This window comes from Haliotis rubra, unplaced genomic scaffold (assembly GCF_003918875.1).
Source record: "Haliotis rubra isolate DU_JTF1 unplaced genomic scaffold, ASM391887v1 Scf19, whole genome shotgun sequence".
Taxonomy (NCBI): Eukaryota; Metazoa; Mollusca; class Gastropoda; order Lepetellida; family Haliotidae; genus Haliotis; species Haliotis rubra.
This window is the reverse complement of record NW_025765891.1, coordinates 976,672-995,627: the sequence shown is the minus strand read 5'-3', so window position 1 is coordinate 995,627 and position 18,956 is coordinate 976,672. Positions and strand designations below refer to the sequence as shown.

Here is an 18,956-nt window from a genome sequence, read left to right as displayed (position 1 = left end):
TGAACAACAGCCTGTAACTTGCATACCTGAGGACCTGTGAACAACAGCCTGTAACTTGCATACCTGAGGACCTGTGAACAACAGCCTGTAACTTGCATACCTGAGGACCTGTGAACAACAGCCTGAGGACCTGTGACTTGCATACCTGAGGACCTGTGAACAACAGCCTGTAACTTGCATACCTGAGGACCTGTGAACAACAGCCTGTAACTTGCGTACCTGAGGACCTGTGAACAACAGCCTGTAACTTCCGTACCTGAGGACCTGTGAACAACAGGCTGTAACTTGCATACCTGAGGACCTGTGAACAACAGCCTGTAACTTGCATACGTGAGGACCTGTGAACAACAGCCTGTAACTTGCATACGTGAGGACTTTGGAACAGCCTGTAACTTCCGTACCTTGTGTACCTGAGGACCTTGGAACAGCCTGTAACTTGTGTACCTGAGGACCTTGGAACAGCCTGTAACTTTTGTACCTGAGGACCTTGGAACAGCCTGTACCTGAGGACCTTGGAACAGCCTGTAACTTGTGTACCTGAGGACCTTGGAACATGTGTACCTTGTGTACCTGAGGACCTTGGAACAGCGTGCAACTTGTGTATGCCTGGGAACAGCCTGTAACTTTTGTACCTGAGGACCAACAGCATGTAACTTGACCTGAGGACCTTGGAACAACTTAACTTGGATTCTTGTACCTGAGGACCAAATGGAGGACTTAAGAACAAGTTTATGAATTGGAGACTTAAGAACAAGTTAGAATTAGTGTCATGGATGTATTTAATAACCTTACACTAAATGTGACAGAGATGTTATAAACATGGAACAGCCACGTGTTTGTTTAAACTGTAAACATGGTAATGAATACTCATATCACTGAGACTGCTGTGTAAAACAGGGTTCAGCTCCAAAGTGCTCATTAATCCTCTCAGTGCTGCTGTCGAACCCATTTGACAGCGACAGGAGAGCAGCACAATGACATCCCCTAATAAACTTGCAATAACTAATTACAAAGTAGAATTTACATATCATTTAACCCATGCTTTATATAAAGTTTAGCAAGAAAGTCTTGTGAGCTGCTGATCCTAATGGGATCAATATCAGATGGTCAGGCTTGCTGACTTGGTTGACACATGTCATCAGTTCCCAATTGTGCAGATCGATGCTCATGCTATTGATCACTGGATTAGCTGGTCCAGACTCGATTATTTACAGACTGCCGCCATATGGCTGGAATGTTGCTGAGTGCAGCGTAAAACCAAACTCGCTCACTCACTCATGTGAATGCTCAGCTTTCTAAATATATCAACTTTAACTTTAAGTAGTTTATATCCCTTAAAATGAAATCCCCATGAATTAATAATGTATTTGTCAAATTTTTCACCACACAGCCACAATAGTCCATTGTTGACTTCAGGCACATCACGTCAAGTGGTACTCAGTCTCATATTTTCGTCATAATGAAATCATTTTTTATAATTCGATCAATATTTTTGTTCTTTGGTGAAGAGAAAACACTGAAGTTTCCCATTTTTGAAACAATTAGCAACTTTCTGTTTAATGAGCTATAAACAAAAACAATTTATTGCATGAACCAATTATGTAACTGTAGATGTCTTTCTAAAAATATTTTCATATTTATCAAGTTTATAATGATTTCGTTTGATAATCATTCCGACATTGACATTGTTAACAGCCTTAATTAAGGGCGTGGGCCAACTCACGATTTCTATAGGCGACAAGATGAATGTTTGAAAAAATGTGTTCATAAGCAGAATCAGAACTTATACATCCTAACAAAATCATTCACTAGCTGAATAATGCAGATCATGAAAAATAATAATAATATTTGTCATTGTATCCTCCCTTGATGAAACCAGAAGGAAGTACAGCATCGCACACATGGAGGTAAAATATGTACATGTTGGTAAACTTCCACTGATACAGTTTGTAAATAGATCCAAATTCCTGTAATATCGCAACATTGCGAAAGATCTTTTCTTCACAAATTGTAAGTCGTAATGGATTTCGTGGTCGATGAATTTCGAATAATCTTCTGATATATGGGAGATATTATAAAATGTCAGTATAATTAAAGATGTTGATGCATGAAATCCTTTTCTGATAGACGACCTGTTGTTCACAGAAACAGATGAAATAAGATCTCGTGTAAATCTTGATTTATAGTCATTGGATTTCTTGGATTGATGGGATGAAGAAATATTCCTTGTCTATATGACTTAATTGCACTCAGAATGGGTATTTATTTTAGACATTAAAACAGGTAACCACTAATAACACATATTTTATACAGGAATGCTGCAATACGCTTTCTAAATTATGCTTTTGTGATACAGTTTATTTGTCATTACACAGCCTCATTGAATACCAGGGAACAACTCAGAACAGTTTGAAACTAGAGGATAATATTAATACAAAGACATATGTTTGAATCCTCCGTGAACAACGTGTGAAGGCCATATCTGACGAAACTATGACATATCTGGAGTATTTGCCATAAGCAGCATCAAACTGTACTCGCTCATCAACAGTGAGTGAGTGAGTTTGGTTTTACGCCGTGGGATGAACATCGGAGTCCAGCATTTATTCTCGCTGATAATCTATTGTAATATACTCTTGCGATAGCGATAGTCTATTGCTACCAACTATTGCAATAGTTTTTTTTCTCCGTAAATTGTCTCATTTGAAGTCATTTCCCAAATGAATGTATAATTTATATGAAATAAAAACAAGTTGAAGTAGTTTCAGTCTCTTTAATAACTGACAAGACACTTGAAACCCAGATCAAGTAGACAGTCATGTTTGTTAAACAGGTAACTGGGGCAGATAACCCTAAATCAAAGTGAACGAATCTGGTACTTCCTCTATTTTGTGCTGCACATTTATGAACAAAGTCAATTACTAAACTATCGATAGTCCCTCATACTAATGATGCATCGATAGTTTTTCGTTTCTACCATCGATTAATTGCTATCGGAGACTCAACAATTGCAATCCATGGATAGTTTGATGCATCGTTACAGCCCTAGTAAGCAGTCATGCTATGATATATGCTGAATATGCATGAATGCTGAACAAAGTGGTGTTAAACCCGACTCACTAGTTACTACACAATCAAGATGACTACATGTGTAGAACTGCATAGCTGGAAATGGACAAACATGTATATTATACGACCAATCATATTTTGCAGCCAACATCAAGTATGTTGGTGTGTGATGTATATTAATCAGTTTGTCAACGTGTCCTTTTGAAAGTCACCCTTACGGGGAGCCAAATCAGATGGTAAATGTCAGGTTGTTTACACAGCTGACACACCCAGAACAAGGCTGTACCTCGTTATGTCTCCATCAGCACCGTTGATGAACCTACAGAGAACACCAAAGGTTACATACTGATTAACCATTGCAGTTCTCGGACCATAGACTGCTCCGACCCTGAGCATCAGACTGAACCATTGACTCTCTTGTCTTGGTAAATTGAGACAGAAGGATTTCATTTACCTTTCACTGTCATGTAGGTTATGTTGTGTTGGTGAGGCTAGTTATATTTTCAGTGTGGCTGGTAGAGCTGCCGGTTGACCTTGTCTAGGGCATGCTGACACACTGTGTTGCAGGGATAACAGTATTGATTATGTAATGAATTTGATTTTTTCATGGTTATTGAATTACCGAGTGCAGCGGAGTGGAAACTATTGATAGAAGGGAGGTAACTCATACATGTACAAGATTATGAGTACCCACTGGGCAGGAAAATTCATTGGGGATTGACGTGCGTGGGTGGATTGATCTGCAGCCATTTGTTCAATTTAGCTTAACATTCAAATTTGTATTTCTATTTCAGCTCTTTGAATTCCATCTAGGAAATATTCAAATTTTCCAATTTTAGATAATGTCTTTAAAATTGAATAAGCAGGGACAATTGGATAATGCTTTACTTTCAAATGAATGTTTCTTGTTATCGTATTGTAGCCATGGGGCCCTAAAAACATTGCTGGCATTTCTGAAGGATTTCGTCCCCAGACCACACATTGTCACAGGTGATTGGTTGACCTTAACGTCTGCAAAGCTTTGGATAGACACTTGGAGTGCTGACTTGTTATAACCACAAATGTCCAGACATTGTTTCCATAGCTACAGCTGAGATATGGCCAGTGCACACAGTGAAACCTGTGTGAATTTTAAAGATGTAATGTCGTGTACATGTAATATAAAGTGTTGTATACAGTCATTGGTTTACATATCATAATTCTCTGGAACTGTTTTTCAGCTGACAACCGTAAGAAGAAACCTCGGCGCCGCGAGAAGCAGGACTACAGTGTATTCAGCGGACCAGAGGAGGAGAACTACACCAAACTCTCCCCCCAGTTGGCGCTGGCAGCCTTCCAGTTTCTGTGGACCAGTGAGTTGTTAGACGAGGTGGTCGTGAAGACCGCATTGCTCATCTAGTCAAATCAATGTCAGGGCCACTGGTAGCTCAATCGTCTGCTGCATGACACTATGCAGAGTTGCTTCCCTTACCCATACCAGAAACCTATGATTAGGGGTTCATGACATGCAGCTAGATTTGTCAGTTCCAGATTTTGGGTTTCACTAACGTGAAGGAAAACCAAGTTCTATGGATAGTCAACTTCTTTATTACAATAAGTGCGACATTTCGGTGCAGGTACTAACACCGTTATCAAGCAAGTGATGATAACTTGCTTGATAATGGTGTTAGCACCTACACCGAAACGTCACACTCATTGCAATAAAGAAGTTGACTATCCATAGAACTTGGTTATCCTTTATCTATACAACTTCTAAAAATGCCCCTCAAAGAAGTTCACTAAAGTGGTTATCTTCTGAGAGTCAAATCACTTTGATCTTTTCTCCCGTGTGAAGCCGATTTGCTGTGATGAAACTGAAATGCTACTCAAAGAGCCATTACACGGAAAACTCTATAATCGGACTGAAATACTGTTCCAAGCAGTGTTGTACCTGAACACAGTGTGGTATAACTGAAATACTGTTCCAAGCAGTGTTGAACCCGAACACAGTGTGGTATAACTGATATACTGTTCCAAGCAGCGTTGTACCCGAACACAGTGTGGTATAACTGAAATACTGTTGACAGTAACTTGGTGTTTCATTAATGGTTTATGACAAGTTTCCATTCCCACTTTGTTGAAAAGTCAGTTTTGCTAAAAGAGAGAGACAGTGTTCATGTTTAAATGTGCTAAACCATTTATCATATGATGTTGTATCTAATGTGTGTATCAGATGGGAACCTATTATTTAACAAAGTACATGATGTGACTCCTCGTCATGACGTCATGCTTCAATGGATGTCACATGATATTATGATGCAATAGGCATGTGCTGATGAACTCCAGGAAATAGATCAAGAAGAATATTGTTGACAAAATACTTACACACAGACATACAGTTTTTTAACTCAGTAATTTTTGTATTGACCTACATTTCAAATATTATCTGTCTCTGAAATGTTAAAAATATTCTTTAGTGTATAGTTGTTGCACTCTTGATTAACATGTCAAGTATCAAATGTCAGAATTACATCATACCTGAGTTTTTGAAAGACCAGGTGACAAGAGTGTCTCAGTGGTTTTAGCAATGGCGACTGGAATTTTGGATTTTTGAAGTCAAAATTGAATGAGTTGTTGCTGATGGTGTTAAGGTTCCAGATGAACTTTCGTCAGTAGCCATTTCTCTTCCTCATTAAGTAGACAACTGAAGTGCTGTTCAGAGCCATGTTCATCCCAAGTCACTCTGTCACTCACTGTTGCAGGTGTGGAGCCTTTCTCTGAAGACAACCTGACTCGCAACGTTCTCAAACGCCTCCTCCAACAGAACATTGTCGTTAACCTTACCTTCACAGAAGATGACAGTGAGAAGAACTATTTATACAGGGCTGGGATCGAGTGCGACTACTTCATCCTCATCCTTCAAGGTAAGATTACCCACCAGTTGCCATGTTGGATTATCCAAGGTTTACCTTCAATTGTGTATAGCAGTTATTTAATAGTAAATGGCTAGAGAATGAGATCTGGGTTATTTTAGGGGTGGAACCTAAGGGTGGGTGTTTGGGTGTAGAAATTAGCAGTTGGGGATGTTAGCATGGGGATTGGAAGTTTGAGCTGCATGACTGAGGGCTTGGGGATGTGGAAGGTGGTGTTTGCAGGTACAAGCTTGTGTATTGGGTCTTTGTGATGCAGGTGTGAGGGTGGGCTGAGAGGGGACGAAAGTTGGCCTTTTACGATGCAAACATGTTTATTGGGTCCCAAGCATGAGGGTTGGGTGTTGGGGAAGTTTGAAATTGGGGTGCAAGCATGGGGACTGGAAGTTTGTGATGCAAGCCTGAGGGTTGGTGTTAGTGATGGAAGTTGACAGTTTGGTTTGCAAAGCATGGGTGGAAGCAGACAGTTGGGGATGGAAAACGGCTGTTGAGGATGGAAACATCCAGGTGGAGAGTCTGAAGTCAGTGGGCTGTATTTGGAAATATCTGACCTGGCCTTTCTCTACTCCGAACTGTGATAGAAAGCTTTTAATGTGCCATATTAATCCAGTTCAGTCAGAAAGGACACCACACTGTTCCTTCAGTCGGTATTGATCCTACACAAGGAATGGTATGGAGAATGGTACCTGTGCCAGAGTGTGGTCACATATGATGTAGCCTGAACATGATTTGTTGTATTCTTCTCTGTCCAGGCCATGCTGATGTGTACGTCGGGAAGGAGAACGTGGCATTTGAAGCGGGACCATTCAGCTACTTTGGCACCGGAGCTCTCAGTAAGACTGGTTGTTTATCTGTCTCTCTGAACTGTAGGTATATAGCCATGTGCTGATCTGGGATAGGAAATATATGGACTTTTATATCATGAACATTGAGACATGTGAATAGCCCCAAACCTGGCATTTCAGTGCAGTGACAAAAGTAGCAGTATAGAGAACAGAGGCCCAGATAAGCTGCGTATCCGGGTAAAATACTCATAGAAAATTTCCAATTACGCATTGAAAAATAATTGTTGCGTACCAATTATGCATTTAAAATGTTAGATACGCAAAAAGTTTAAAACAAATGCGCTTTTATAAAATTGCTTGCGTAATGAAAAAGACATCGATTGCTATCAAGTTGTACTGTTAGTATAGGACTAGTGTTGTACTGTCAGTATAGGATGAGTGATTTTTTATGAAATAATTTCCATTATATTTAAGTTGGTTTTGATTAGGTATGACATAAGGCAGAACATACCTGCTTAGTAAACCTATTCAATGACATATACTTAGGTCAGTAAAATCACTGAAATACTCACATATTTGAAAGCAGTGGGTAAAGGAAAATGAAATACCCACTCAACATTCATAATACCCACTCCAAAACAATACAGTGGGTACAGTACCCACATGAGATAAATCTTATCTGGAGCTCTGAGAGAAGAAAAACTTATGTTAGACTATATGCATACCTGCATACAGTGTACAGGAAGGATGATATGTTGTGTATAGATCTGTAGCAGTGGTGGATCCAAAGGACGATTGGGGTGGGGGTGCGTACACCCCTCTTTCCCCGAAAACATTTTCCCTGAGGAGCTTTTACCCCTAACCAAAATCCTGGATCTGCCCCTGTGTAGGATATACAGTTTATAAACCTGGAGGGCATACCACGTAAAGACTCATAGGATATACCGTGTATTGACCTGCAGGATATACTGTGTATAAACCTGGAGGGCATACCATGTAAAGACTCATAGGATATACCGTGTATTGACCTGCAGAATATACTGTGTATAAACCTGGAGGGCATACCATGTAAAGACTCATAGTATATACCGTGTATTGACCTGCAGAATATACTATGTATAAACCTGTAGGATGTACCATGTATACACTCAAAGAATTTACCGTGTATTGACCTGCAGAATATACTATGTATAAACCTGTAGGACGTACCATGTAAAGACTCATAGCATATACCGTGTATTGACCTGCAGAATATACTATATATAAACCTGTAGGACGTACCATATATAGACTTGTAGGATAAACACTGTATACATCAATATGATAACCATGAATAGATCTGTAAAATATACTATGCATAGACTTGCAGGATGTACTACTTTTAGGATATTTAATAGATTGAAATGTGGGATTTTCAACATGGTCATGAAGTTAGACCTGTAGGACATGCTGTATAATGGGAAAGTTGTGGATGCGCTGTGTTTGGAGCTGAAAGCTTGATCATGTCTGTTTTGTTTCTACAGCTTTTAAGGAGAAACAACTGGCACCGCCTGGCCAGGACAGTGTTGACTACAAGAAGGAGCCATACACGCCCGACTTCACCATCAAGGCCAAGACCTTTGTGCAGTTCCTGCGCATCCGACGCAATCACTACATCGCTGCCAGACACACATCGATGATGGTGCGCAAGCAGCAAGAGTACAACCAGAATGAAGAAGAGCACTTCAAGAAGGAATGGCACAAGGCACTCAATTCCTCGCAAATGAGTCGCAACAACAGCAGCATGACCTTCAGTGATATCCTGGACAAGAAGGACTCTGTTGAGGGCCTCCATCATAAGGCCACGACCCCAGACATGCCCACCGTTGAGATCAAGAATGCCTCTAGCAACGAAGCAGAGAAGAAGGCTTCAAAAGCTCAACTTGAGGATTGGTCAGAGGATGCGACTAAGTTGGATGATGTCATGTTGAAGAAAGTCGGAGAAGGAGATAGGAATGCAGATGGAGATTCTGTTAAAGAGGAGACAACTCCAGCTGACTTTGATGAAGAGAAGACTCCACTAGTTGGACACGGAGACCAGAGGGAAGCCCAGCGTTCTCCCAAACGTTCTCCCAAGTTATAGCAGTAGCTACACCCGACAGGGGCAGATAACTCTTACAGTATTTATTTGATTAAACACCATTTGGAAGTGGACAGTACCAAGCACTGTAGAACACCAACAGGGCTCTAGTCTTTCAATGCTGAAGCACTGTAGAAATGCAGCTCTATACCAGTAGAATATATTTCATCATTGTTGTTACGGTTTCGATTGCTGATTAATGAATGAAGGTTCTCTACTCACAGGGCAACATTTCTCACGTCTTGCTAAAACATTACTGAAATAATTTCCACCCCAACCCAATAACAGCCCCACCGAAAGTGGCTTACCCACTTTATGACTAAACCAAAACAGAACCTATTCCACTTCGGACTTGTTTACCATGAACTTAATATGGACCCCACCACTACTCCATGCCCACCTTATCATCACTCTACCTTCCTAAAGATGGCTGTTTGACAACTACAACTATATTAGACCCACCTCCAACCCAACCCTGTAATGACTGCAATACTTAACCACTAAACTAAAATGGACCAATCCACAACCCTCATTCTCTTGTCCTAGTTTCCGAGGTACTGTTTTGTTCAGTGAAGAATCATTGTGTACTATTACAGGACTAGGACCATGTTGGATAACTTACGATGTGTGATGAATATTCAGACCATTGTTAAAGGGTAGAAACAATCATGTGATTTAAATGTTCAAATAAGCACCCCTCCCTTAGTGTATTGCAGTAGTGTCTCCCTTGGCATCTGATTGGCTGAAAATTCCAGAGCACCAACAGTCTATGCCACTAAAAGTCTTCTAGCCCTAACATGAGGGGCGGTGGGGTAGCCTAGTGGTTAAAGCGTTGTCTCGTCACGCCGAAGACTCGGGTTCGAATCCCCACATGGGTACAATGTGTGAAGCCCATTTCTGGTGTCCCCCGCGGTGATGTAGCTGGAATATTGCTAAAAGCGGCGTAAAACCAAAACTCAGTCAGTCAGTCTAGCCCTAACATGCCTCTCTCTACTTTTTGTTCAGTTCAAGTGTTATGGTGTGGACAGTTATTAGCTGAGCTAACTTGCCCAAAGAAAATGTTTACTTGACTCTTACTTCAGACTAGTGGTTAGAGAGGCTGAGTGCACTAATAATGTTTAGTCATTGGAAGAACAGTTTGCATTTCTACTAGGCTTCAGTAAGTTCTGTATGTAGAACAGTTTTATAGGTTTTGGTAAAGATTGTGCTGATACACATCAACTATCGTATACCACGCTTGACTGTTTGATATTGCTAATATTTAGCCTTGCTTTGGCACTAATGTTTACACCATCATGTATTACACGCCAAGCAGCATTTGCTTTAGATGTGAACAATTTTTGATAGTTTATTGAGGATAGTGGGACAGTGTGTCCTTCACTTGAACTGGGATAGAGTTTGATAGGACTATCCATAATGATCGGAGAGCATGAGTCCACAACAGATTAATGATTTGTTCACGGAACTGACTTCTACATTTTAAACATTGTGGGGTATTTCATGGAGATTGTTCCATCAAGGACAGGTTACATCCTGATAAATTGATAAAGTTACACCTGTCTATAGGCTAATAGAAAATTGTATTACCTTAAATACTGTTGTAATTGTTATTGTTTACAAATTATTATCATCACCTTAAGATATTTGGACAAACATGAAGTTGATTTGTTGTGGCCTTATTGAGAACAAATAGAAATTGATTGAATATTTGTTTCAGTTCAGATTACCTTCAATTTGTTATCTACCAACTTTTAGAACAAATCTGTGTTTTCCCTCATAGCAAATATTAGCAGTTTCACACATCATGATATTGATAATTTACATATTTATATAAAATGCTGTTATGTAACTTATGATCTTTTGAACAAATAGCTCTTTTACATCTCTGACACTTCTGCTTGGGCAGTGTTGTTCAATTTGTTTTGAATAATGACAAAATTCCTAATTCAGTTGCATGAAGAGAATGTGCTGTGATTTCTACCTGAGTGCCCCAGTGGTTTAGTCCTGAATTTCAGGTGATTGAGAGAAGCAGACATAAAATCAGCTCTGTGGATGCTATTGTCCAGTGAACAAGGAAACTGAAAAGCAGTCCTGTGCTGGAGGATTAATATGGATGTGTAGAGACTGGGCAGTTACATAGCAAAGGGATGGAAGTCAAAGGTAGGCCAAGAGGGTGCAAAGTTACAGAATAAGCTGGGGAGGATCAAGGAAAGATTATGTTTGAAGAGCCTTTTTAAGTGTACCTAAATTTCTTACTGTCACAATGTTAGCTTGTTGTGCAAAGGGAATTGGTTAGGTCAAGACAAACAGAACTTTGAAGTTTGAAGGAGACAAAGTGTACCTGAAAGATATGACATTCAGCTGGTTAGGGTCAAATGTGTAACAATCATTGGGAAAATTGATTGTGTTGATATGACTTAATGTACGCTAAGCTACGGTTTTGATTTTTGTTTAATTTTATCAATTTCATCAGGGATGTGACTAAATGACTGTGAGAAATGCTTACAAATACTTCTGTTAATATGTAACACTCATGTAAAATGTGTTGTCACGGGAGACATGGTTGATGTAACAGCTGGTATGTTGAAATTGTGTGTTAAACCTTGAAAGGCTTCTTTGTGGAGCTTCCTGTTGAAAAGTAACCTTAATTATGATGAAAATAATATAAAACTCTGTGTGGAGTTTAATCAAATAGATGGACCAGTGTATATTGTCTGTGATTTGTGTGACAGAAAGGAATTATGGATTGAATGAATAATTATCGCATGACACAGTGTATTATATATGACAGTTGTTAGGAAAACTGTTTTATCCCTTGATTGTCATGGAGAATGTTTTGGGGAGGTGCATTTGTGTTATGGGAGATCCAGTAGTAGAGGTCACAGGAACTTACGACATCTGTAGAGTCGCCTCCCTTGGGTGATTGTCCATCATACTTGTGATCATTGTTTGACTTTGGGCATTAATCCCAGACATAATAATAAACAATCTGTTTAGTTGGTAAGCTACCTGTGCTGGACATGAGAGGTGACTTTGGGTGGAGTGGTCAGGCTTAGTGACTTAATTCAATGTCATTGTACCATGGCTCATAACATCAGTCACTAGATTCCCTGCGGCCATAATTGGTTGGAAAAATGATTTGTGTCGTTAAAAGATCCCACAAAAAAGAAACAGAAAACAAGCAAACAAACAAATGCTTTTGAATGCCTTACTCTCCTGAACCTTGTCTAAAGTCCGTTTGAGACAAAATGATACCGATGAATTGCAATCTAACACAAAAACAAATAGACATAAAAGAATCAAACCAACGCGGACAGCAATAAAAACAACAGACCAACTCCAGAAAAGAATTGCATAATTTGTGTCACAAAAATAAAAAAGTTGTTTAAGAAACTGTCATCATTTATTTGTGCGTTTTCCCAGTTTGTTACAAGGGCGCATTGGCATCTAAAGGAACAGCGCGAAAAGTGATATGCACGTGCATTAGTGATGTCAGAGACGTGTGATTACTACTTATGTCTATTTGTTTTTGTGTTAGATTGCAATTCATCGGTATTCAAACGGACTGTAAGATGAATAAATAGGAACAGTTTTCAGGTTTCATGTGATTGCAAGGGATTACTTACTAGTGCCAGTCATTGAATTTGACAGTTTGTTATTGTTTGACATAATTACATTCATGAAAATAGTCAGAGATGGAGGACATGTGTCCCTTGTTAAACGTTACACTCATTATTTCTAATCAGACTGTTTATGCGAAGTTGACAGTGTTATATTTGGTACATTTCACAAGCTGTGTAGAGCCACTGTTGTATGCATATATCATCATATCCCTGAGAAAGACGTATGCCGTGTTAAAAATATACCAGTTTGGTTTTCAAACAAATGTACTCTTTTTGTTGGTTTATATTGGATGGTTTTTTAGAGCTTTGAGTATTTTTCTTTTGACATCAGGAATTGTCTGAACGATATACTCCTATTTTCGGATATCCCACTTGGGTAGATATACAGATTTGTTTGTCTTGTTTTCATAGTAGATTATTCTGAGATAGGGCATTAGCTACTGATGTGTACAAATGTTACTGAGTGGCTGGACGAAGCTGTTGTATGTCGACGATGTGATCACCGTATGCATCTGAAAACACTTATCACGTTTAATTGCCAAATGATATCATAGTTTATAACTTGTTCTTTTAAACTTTAACCCATAATTACATGAATTATAAAGCACTACTGAGGATGACTAGTCATCACTGGCTGCATACTGGTAATGATGTATGTGAAGATTGTACAGACTGCACCTAGTTACTGTTGTGGGGTTTCTGTAATAGTCGGAGGAAGATGGAGCGTTGGTTCAGGTAAGGGAGATAACTTCTTCACACATAAAATTGTTTTGTATGGGAACTGGATATGTGTGTATCTGATTTTGTTTCCCCTTGCACTCACTCACTACCTGCTCACTCATTCAGTCCCTCGCTCACTCTCTCACTTCAGCAATAGTCGAATCAGATGTGTTTAGGTAGCCTGGTTGTTGGCCGGTCATGTTGAAGACCCTGTTTCGATTCCCCACAGTGGTACAATGTGTGATACACTGGAATATAGGTAACAGAGAACCAGGGGATAATTCCAGATATGTTTGTAGCTGCATTGTCGAAGAAGCAGTCACAGTCTATTAAGGATGATTTAAAAGATAATTTGAGTGAAGCAAAAATATGATGCCGAGAGTATATATGTAGCTTTGTATTATGTTGAATTCATATAGGATTTTTTCTCTCACAACAATATTACTTTATGACAAAATGTTAGAACAAAGTGTAAAAGAACGACCTCATCCAGTTCGAGGTGCATGTACAATGTATACCCAGGGTATATTCAAAAGTGTCAGTTAAAGAATTCTTTTAAAGTGTTTGGATATCACATCTTAAACCACTAGATGGGCCTGATTGAGCTGTACACCCTAGTGGTACATTCCTCCTGTTTATGTGAGAACTGCTTCCCAGGTACAGCTGCTGATGGACTCATCTGACCAGGTGTCAGTCCAGTTCTTAGTCATTCCAGAGTGGACGTCCTTGTCGGGGTGATTGTTCTGGCTATCATGTCCATGGCACGGTGCTGCGCGGAATCAGAATATACTTGATTGGTTCATTCTGTTGTACTTGGTTCCATTCATCCTCCGTAACTAAATCGGGGCGGTGGGGTAGCCTAATGGTTAAAGCGTTGGCTTGTCATGCCGAAGACCCGGGTTCGAATCCCCACATGGGCACAATGTGTGAAGCCCATTTCTGGTGTCCCCGCCGTGATGTTGCTGGAATATTGCTAAAAGCGGCGTAAAACCAAACTCAGTCAGTCCGTAACTAAATCTGTAATAAGGTCACCGAAGGAATATGAAGACACCTCATGCTGTTCCATGCTACAACCATGATGGATAACGATGTACGAGATCAGCCCTGAAACCTGTCTGCAGATCACCCAGTACACCAGTACTCATCACAAGGAGAAACCTGGCTCTGTGATATGGGACTGACTGGTGCACTGGATTGAGTGTCTGCTGGGAGTGTGGAACCCTGGTGGTTTGATCTCCCGGTCAGTCAAACCAGACGTTGAAAGATGGTAGTTGGCGTTCTCTCCCTTGTTGGCATGGCAGGGATCAACCAAGGACTAACTAAATAAGAGTCCCATGTGTCTGAGTGGGGTGTCCATGTCATGCTGAAGGATGGTATCTCAGTGGGGTATTGCTACATACATGCGTAGATCGATGTTCATGCTGTTGATCACTGGATTGTCTGGTCCAGCCTCGATTATTTACAAACCGCCGCCATATGGCTGGAATATTGCTGAGTGTGGAGTAAAACTAAACTCACTCACTCTATATAAATGCGTAGATTGATGTTCATGCTGTTGATCACTGGATTGTCTGGTCCAGCCTCGATTATTTACAAACCGCCGCCATATGGCTTGAATATTGCTGAGTGTGGAGTAAAACTAAACTCACTCACTCTATATAAATGCGTAGATTGATGTTCATGCTGTTGGTCACTGGATTGTCTGGTTCAGACTCGATTATTTACAAACCGCCGCCATATACCTGGAATATTGCTGAGTGTGGCGTAAAACTCACTCACTCACTACATTAATGCAGTAGTCAATCCCACCTTACCTTGTCATTTGCTATGTGCACTTTGCCTCAATGATGTTAAACCCTCATGCTTTCATTCACTGGTTTGCCCTGGGCAGACAGGATTCTTTACAGGAAATTGCTTCACTGCATTTAATTTTATTTGACTGTTGCATTATAACTACACCTTTGGTCATGATGACATATTTCTGTCACTGTGTATTTAATGTACAGTAGTATGGTTGCATTCTTGAATAACCATGGGTTATTTCTGTGTCACAATGCAAGATCATGATCTTATACATTGTGCATGAATTATCACCATTTGTCCACCATGTGGCATCCACACTGTACATTGTACAATAGATTGCACATTAGATTGCACGCTAGGCTGAAAAAGAGTCATATTGGGTTCTGAGGCATAGACTTTTGAAGATTGAACAGCAAGAGTGAAAGGAGACTTATAAATTGAGGATGTTTAACTGACAGAGAAAACCTTTAGAGCCCAAACTACACATTTCCTAATGATGTATTGCGACTGTAACTACAGAGGCTGGATCAGGATATAGGTCCCGGGCTGCTGAACTTTGTCCTAAGAGTCGACTAACTATATCAGGTGGTCAGACTTGGTGACTGGTGGACTGTGTAGTAAGTTGTCCCAACAGTGTTGATTGGTGTTCAGTCACGGGATTGTCGAGACTTAGTTATTTACAGACTGCTGTCTGATGCCGAGCGCAGTGTCAAGCAACAAACACGTCCACCACATTAATGATCAGTCCTTGACATTATGGTCGTAAGTGTAACTATCTCTATAACTTAAACCTAAACTTTGTTAGCACTATCAAACCATGAATTGCCACTGCATTTACTCCTCTCTAGTCATGTGTGCCCTCACACACCCTCACACTCTCTTTCTTCAGTCCCACATTAACCCAGGTTCATCAACCCTATGAGGATATGTTGTCCCTTGTGGTTGCTACCTTCACTCTCACATGTACTGTAGAGACGTGTCCAGTAGTTGGACAGAGGTGTGACAAGCACCTGTTTCACTGTAGACCTGGGTAGGACTTGTCTGTCTGCACACTCACTGCACACAGCACCCAGCACACACAGCACCCAGGGTACCACTGGTCAAGATATTGGCAGGACAGAGGTGTGACAAGCACCTGTTTCACTGTAGACCTGGGTAGGACTTGTCTGTCTGCACACTCACTGCACACACACAGCACCCAGGGTACCACTGGTCAAGATATTGGCAGGACAGAGGTGTGACAAGCACCTGTTTCACTGTAGACCTGGGTAGGACTTGTCTGTCTGCACACTCACTGCACACAGCACCCAGGGTACCACTGGTCAAGATATTGGCAGCACACCTGTTTCACCCAGGGTCTGTCCACTGGTCAAGATATTGGCCACTGGTCAAGGACAGAGGTGTGACAAGCACCTGTTTCACACCTGTAGGACTTGTCTGTCTGCACACTCCGGCACCCAGCACCCAGGGGTAGGACTTTGGCTGGACAGAGGTCTGTCTACACAGTCACTGCATGCTCACTCACAGGATAGTGGCTGATATATAAGGATAAGTCATAAACCCTTGTTGTGTGTATAATGGAAATGGAAACAGAAAGCTTATTATATGTTGTCCAGCTTTGTTTGATAATGAGACTTCATTATTCCCAAGCTACACAGCTGCGTACATCAGATGATATACCTGGAGTTATGGAATCTGCATCACCTCCATGAAAGCTGGAATATTGCTGAGAGCTGTGGAACAACAACCAGTACTGGAGTACCCTTACTGGGGCCAAAGACATAAGCTTGATGCTGAAACAATGACTTCAACTCACCCAGCCAAGTAAAACAAAAAATATAAGTAGCATGTCTTAACACTTTATGTGTTTAGTTTTTGCACATCTGTTTAGGGAACACATATTTGTTGTTGGTGAAAGCGTGTGTATCACATATACGTCTAAAAAAGGGTTAACCACCTGATTATGTCATGTTACTATAGTTAATTTGTCTTGCCATGACCAATTGCTGTGGGTACATGAAAGAACTGGGTGTTCCTCAACTTTTTGAGCAGTATATTTGCAACCATGAAAAATGCAGGAATTATGCAATGTTCGTCTGTTATTGGACTGTTAATTTTGAAAGAATATTGAAACTGTTTATGATACTTAAGGTAAATTTTTTATACCTTGTTTCATTCTCACCTTAGACAAAGTGAGCCGACATTTTTCCTTGGGCAGTGTTGGATTGAACTGTGTGAGTTGCCCCACTTTATGTCCGAGGTCTTTCTATAGACCCCAATTGTTGATCTCATGTATGTACTGGTTGAGACAATTATTCAGTATCACATTTAGTCCTATTTATCCGAAAGTGTTATATATCAAACACACTTGTATAGTAACAACAACTGTATTGTATATTTGTCTTCAACATTGAAACTTATTTTTATTGTTTATCCAAAGATATTTTTGTTTTGTTGATTAGTACAACCTGTTTAGAAACAGCCTACATTATCCCTCGGTTCCTCTCAGCTACAAAACCTGCAACCAGGATCTTCATTATGATCCTTGGTCTGTCAGGATGGAACATGTGTTTGAGGACCTCACCAAAGTGGTGATCTTGACAACCAGCGGTACTCCAGATTTTCCTCCCAGGTTTTTGTAGCTAACAGGCCATGACGAAGCAGTGTTAAGTACAATGCACTGGGTCAGGCTTCAGAGAAATATACTACTCAACTTTTAATAAGGACACAGGTATTTTATGCAAGTTATGTATACAACATGTGAAGTGCCCCCAGACCAACTTCTGGACCAAGGTGTAAGTTATCTATATATTTGCCCCAGACCAGCTGATGAACCAATATGGGGCAATTGTTATTGCTTAGTAACACTGAACAAGTTTTATCTTGCTTGAAATGTTAGTATATATTTCGAACTGCATCTCAAAACAAAATTATTGACAAAAGTCATTGTGTATGATTCCAATAAGATCTTTCCTTTGTCTTTAGATGCATGGGGGTGTTATGGCTCTGAATATGGAACAGGAAAGTCCCTGTGAAAACTTGAGTAGTATATGATGTTTTTCCTCAGTTGATGTAACTTCAAGGAGAATGTGGGTATCTGATGTTAAACTGATTGATATGGTAAGACTGTTTGTCTTCATGAATATGTATGTCCAGGTACAGCTGCTGGAGAGTCCCTGAGAAAATGACATCTGAGGGTTAGTCAGGGAGTTGTAGATGCTTTATGCTGCATTGTCATCTTTTTAGAAACATTGGGGGCAGTGGGGTAGCCTAGTGGTTAAAACGTTGGCTCGTCACTCCGAAGCCCCGGGTTCGAATCCCCACATGGGTACAATGTGAGAAGCCCATTTCTGGTGTCCCCCGCTGTGATGTTGGTGGAATATTGCTAAAAGCGGCGTAAAACCAAACTGATTCATAGAAGCATCCCCGCAGGTCCTCAGTCCCCTGCCTGTTCAGTGTAGGGTGATGGTACCATGATCAACAGTTTGATCACTTGGCCAGTGCTCATGTTATCAGCCACTGGTTTGTCCTCATTGGTTTCTCGTAAGGTATTAGTGACATGACTCTAGTAGTCCAGATGGTGCCTTTAAACATATTCTACCATGTGTTTTAGCTTATAGGATTCATTTGACAATCTGTTGGCAACTTTATCAGCAAGGAAATAATGTTCCATTGACTAAACTGTCATGGTGGGTTTCGGGACCTGGCTCACATAAACTGAAATCAGTGGTTAGCAGATTATTGAGTGAAAACTGATATTTACAGTTTTAGCAATGGGCGGTTGTTTTACAGGGACTTGCAGAGAGGAATGAGAAATGCTTTTATGTCATTAGTTTCATGTCAGGCAAAAGCATTCAATGACCTGTTGATGAAATTCGGTTGCCAATCACCTGCTCCAGAATCCTAATAACAGTCAATTTTTTTCATT

General features: G+C 40.4%; 1 protein-coding gene and 1 long non-coding RNA gene across 2 annotated transcripts in view; both read left to right on the top strand.

Moving 5' to 3' along the window:
• LOC124274329 (metal transporter CNNM4-like) overlaps nucleotides 1-10,572 on the top strand; it is a 70,610-nt gene extending 60,038 nt beyond the window's left edge. Inside the window, exons 4-7 of the mRNA XM_046709687.1 lie at nucleotides 4,290-4,421; nucleotides 5,811-5,972; nucleotides 6,731-6,811; nucleotides 8,287-10,572. Of these exons, the coding sequence (XP_046565643.1) occupies nucleotides 4,290-4,421; nucleotides 5,811-5,972; nucleotides 6,731-6,811; nucleotides 8,287-8,885 (974 nt within the window). The 3' untranslated portion in view covers nucleotides 8,886-10,572. The remainder of the gene's footprint in view (nucleotides 1-4,289; nucleotides 4,422-5,810; nucleotides 5,973-6,730; nucleotides 6,812-8,286) is intronic.
• Nucleotides 10,573-15,632: 5,060 nt separating this feature from the next.
• On the top strand, nucleotides 15,633-16,612 carry LOC124274328. The gene is made up of 2 exons (XR_006897913.1): nucleotides 15,633-16,305; nucleotides 16,521-16,612. It is a non-coding gene; the product is annotated as an uncharacterized LOC124274328 (long non-coding RNA).
• The last annotated feature ends 2,344 nt before the right edge of the window (nucleotides 16,613-18,956 follow it).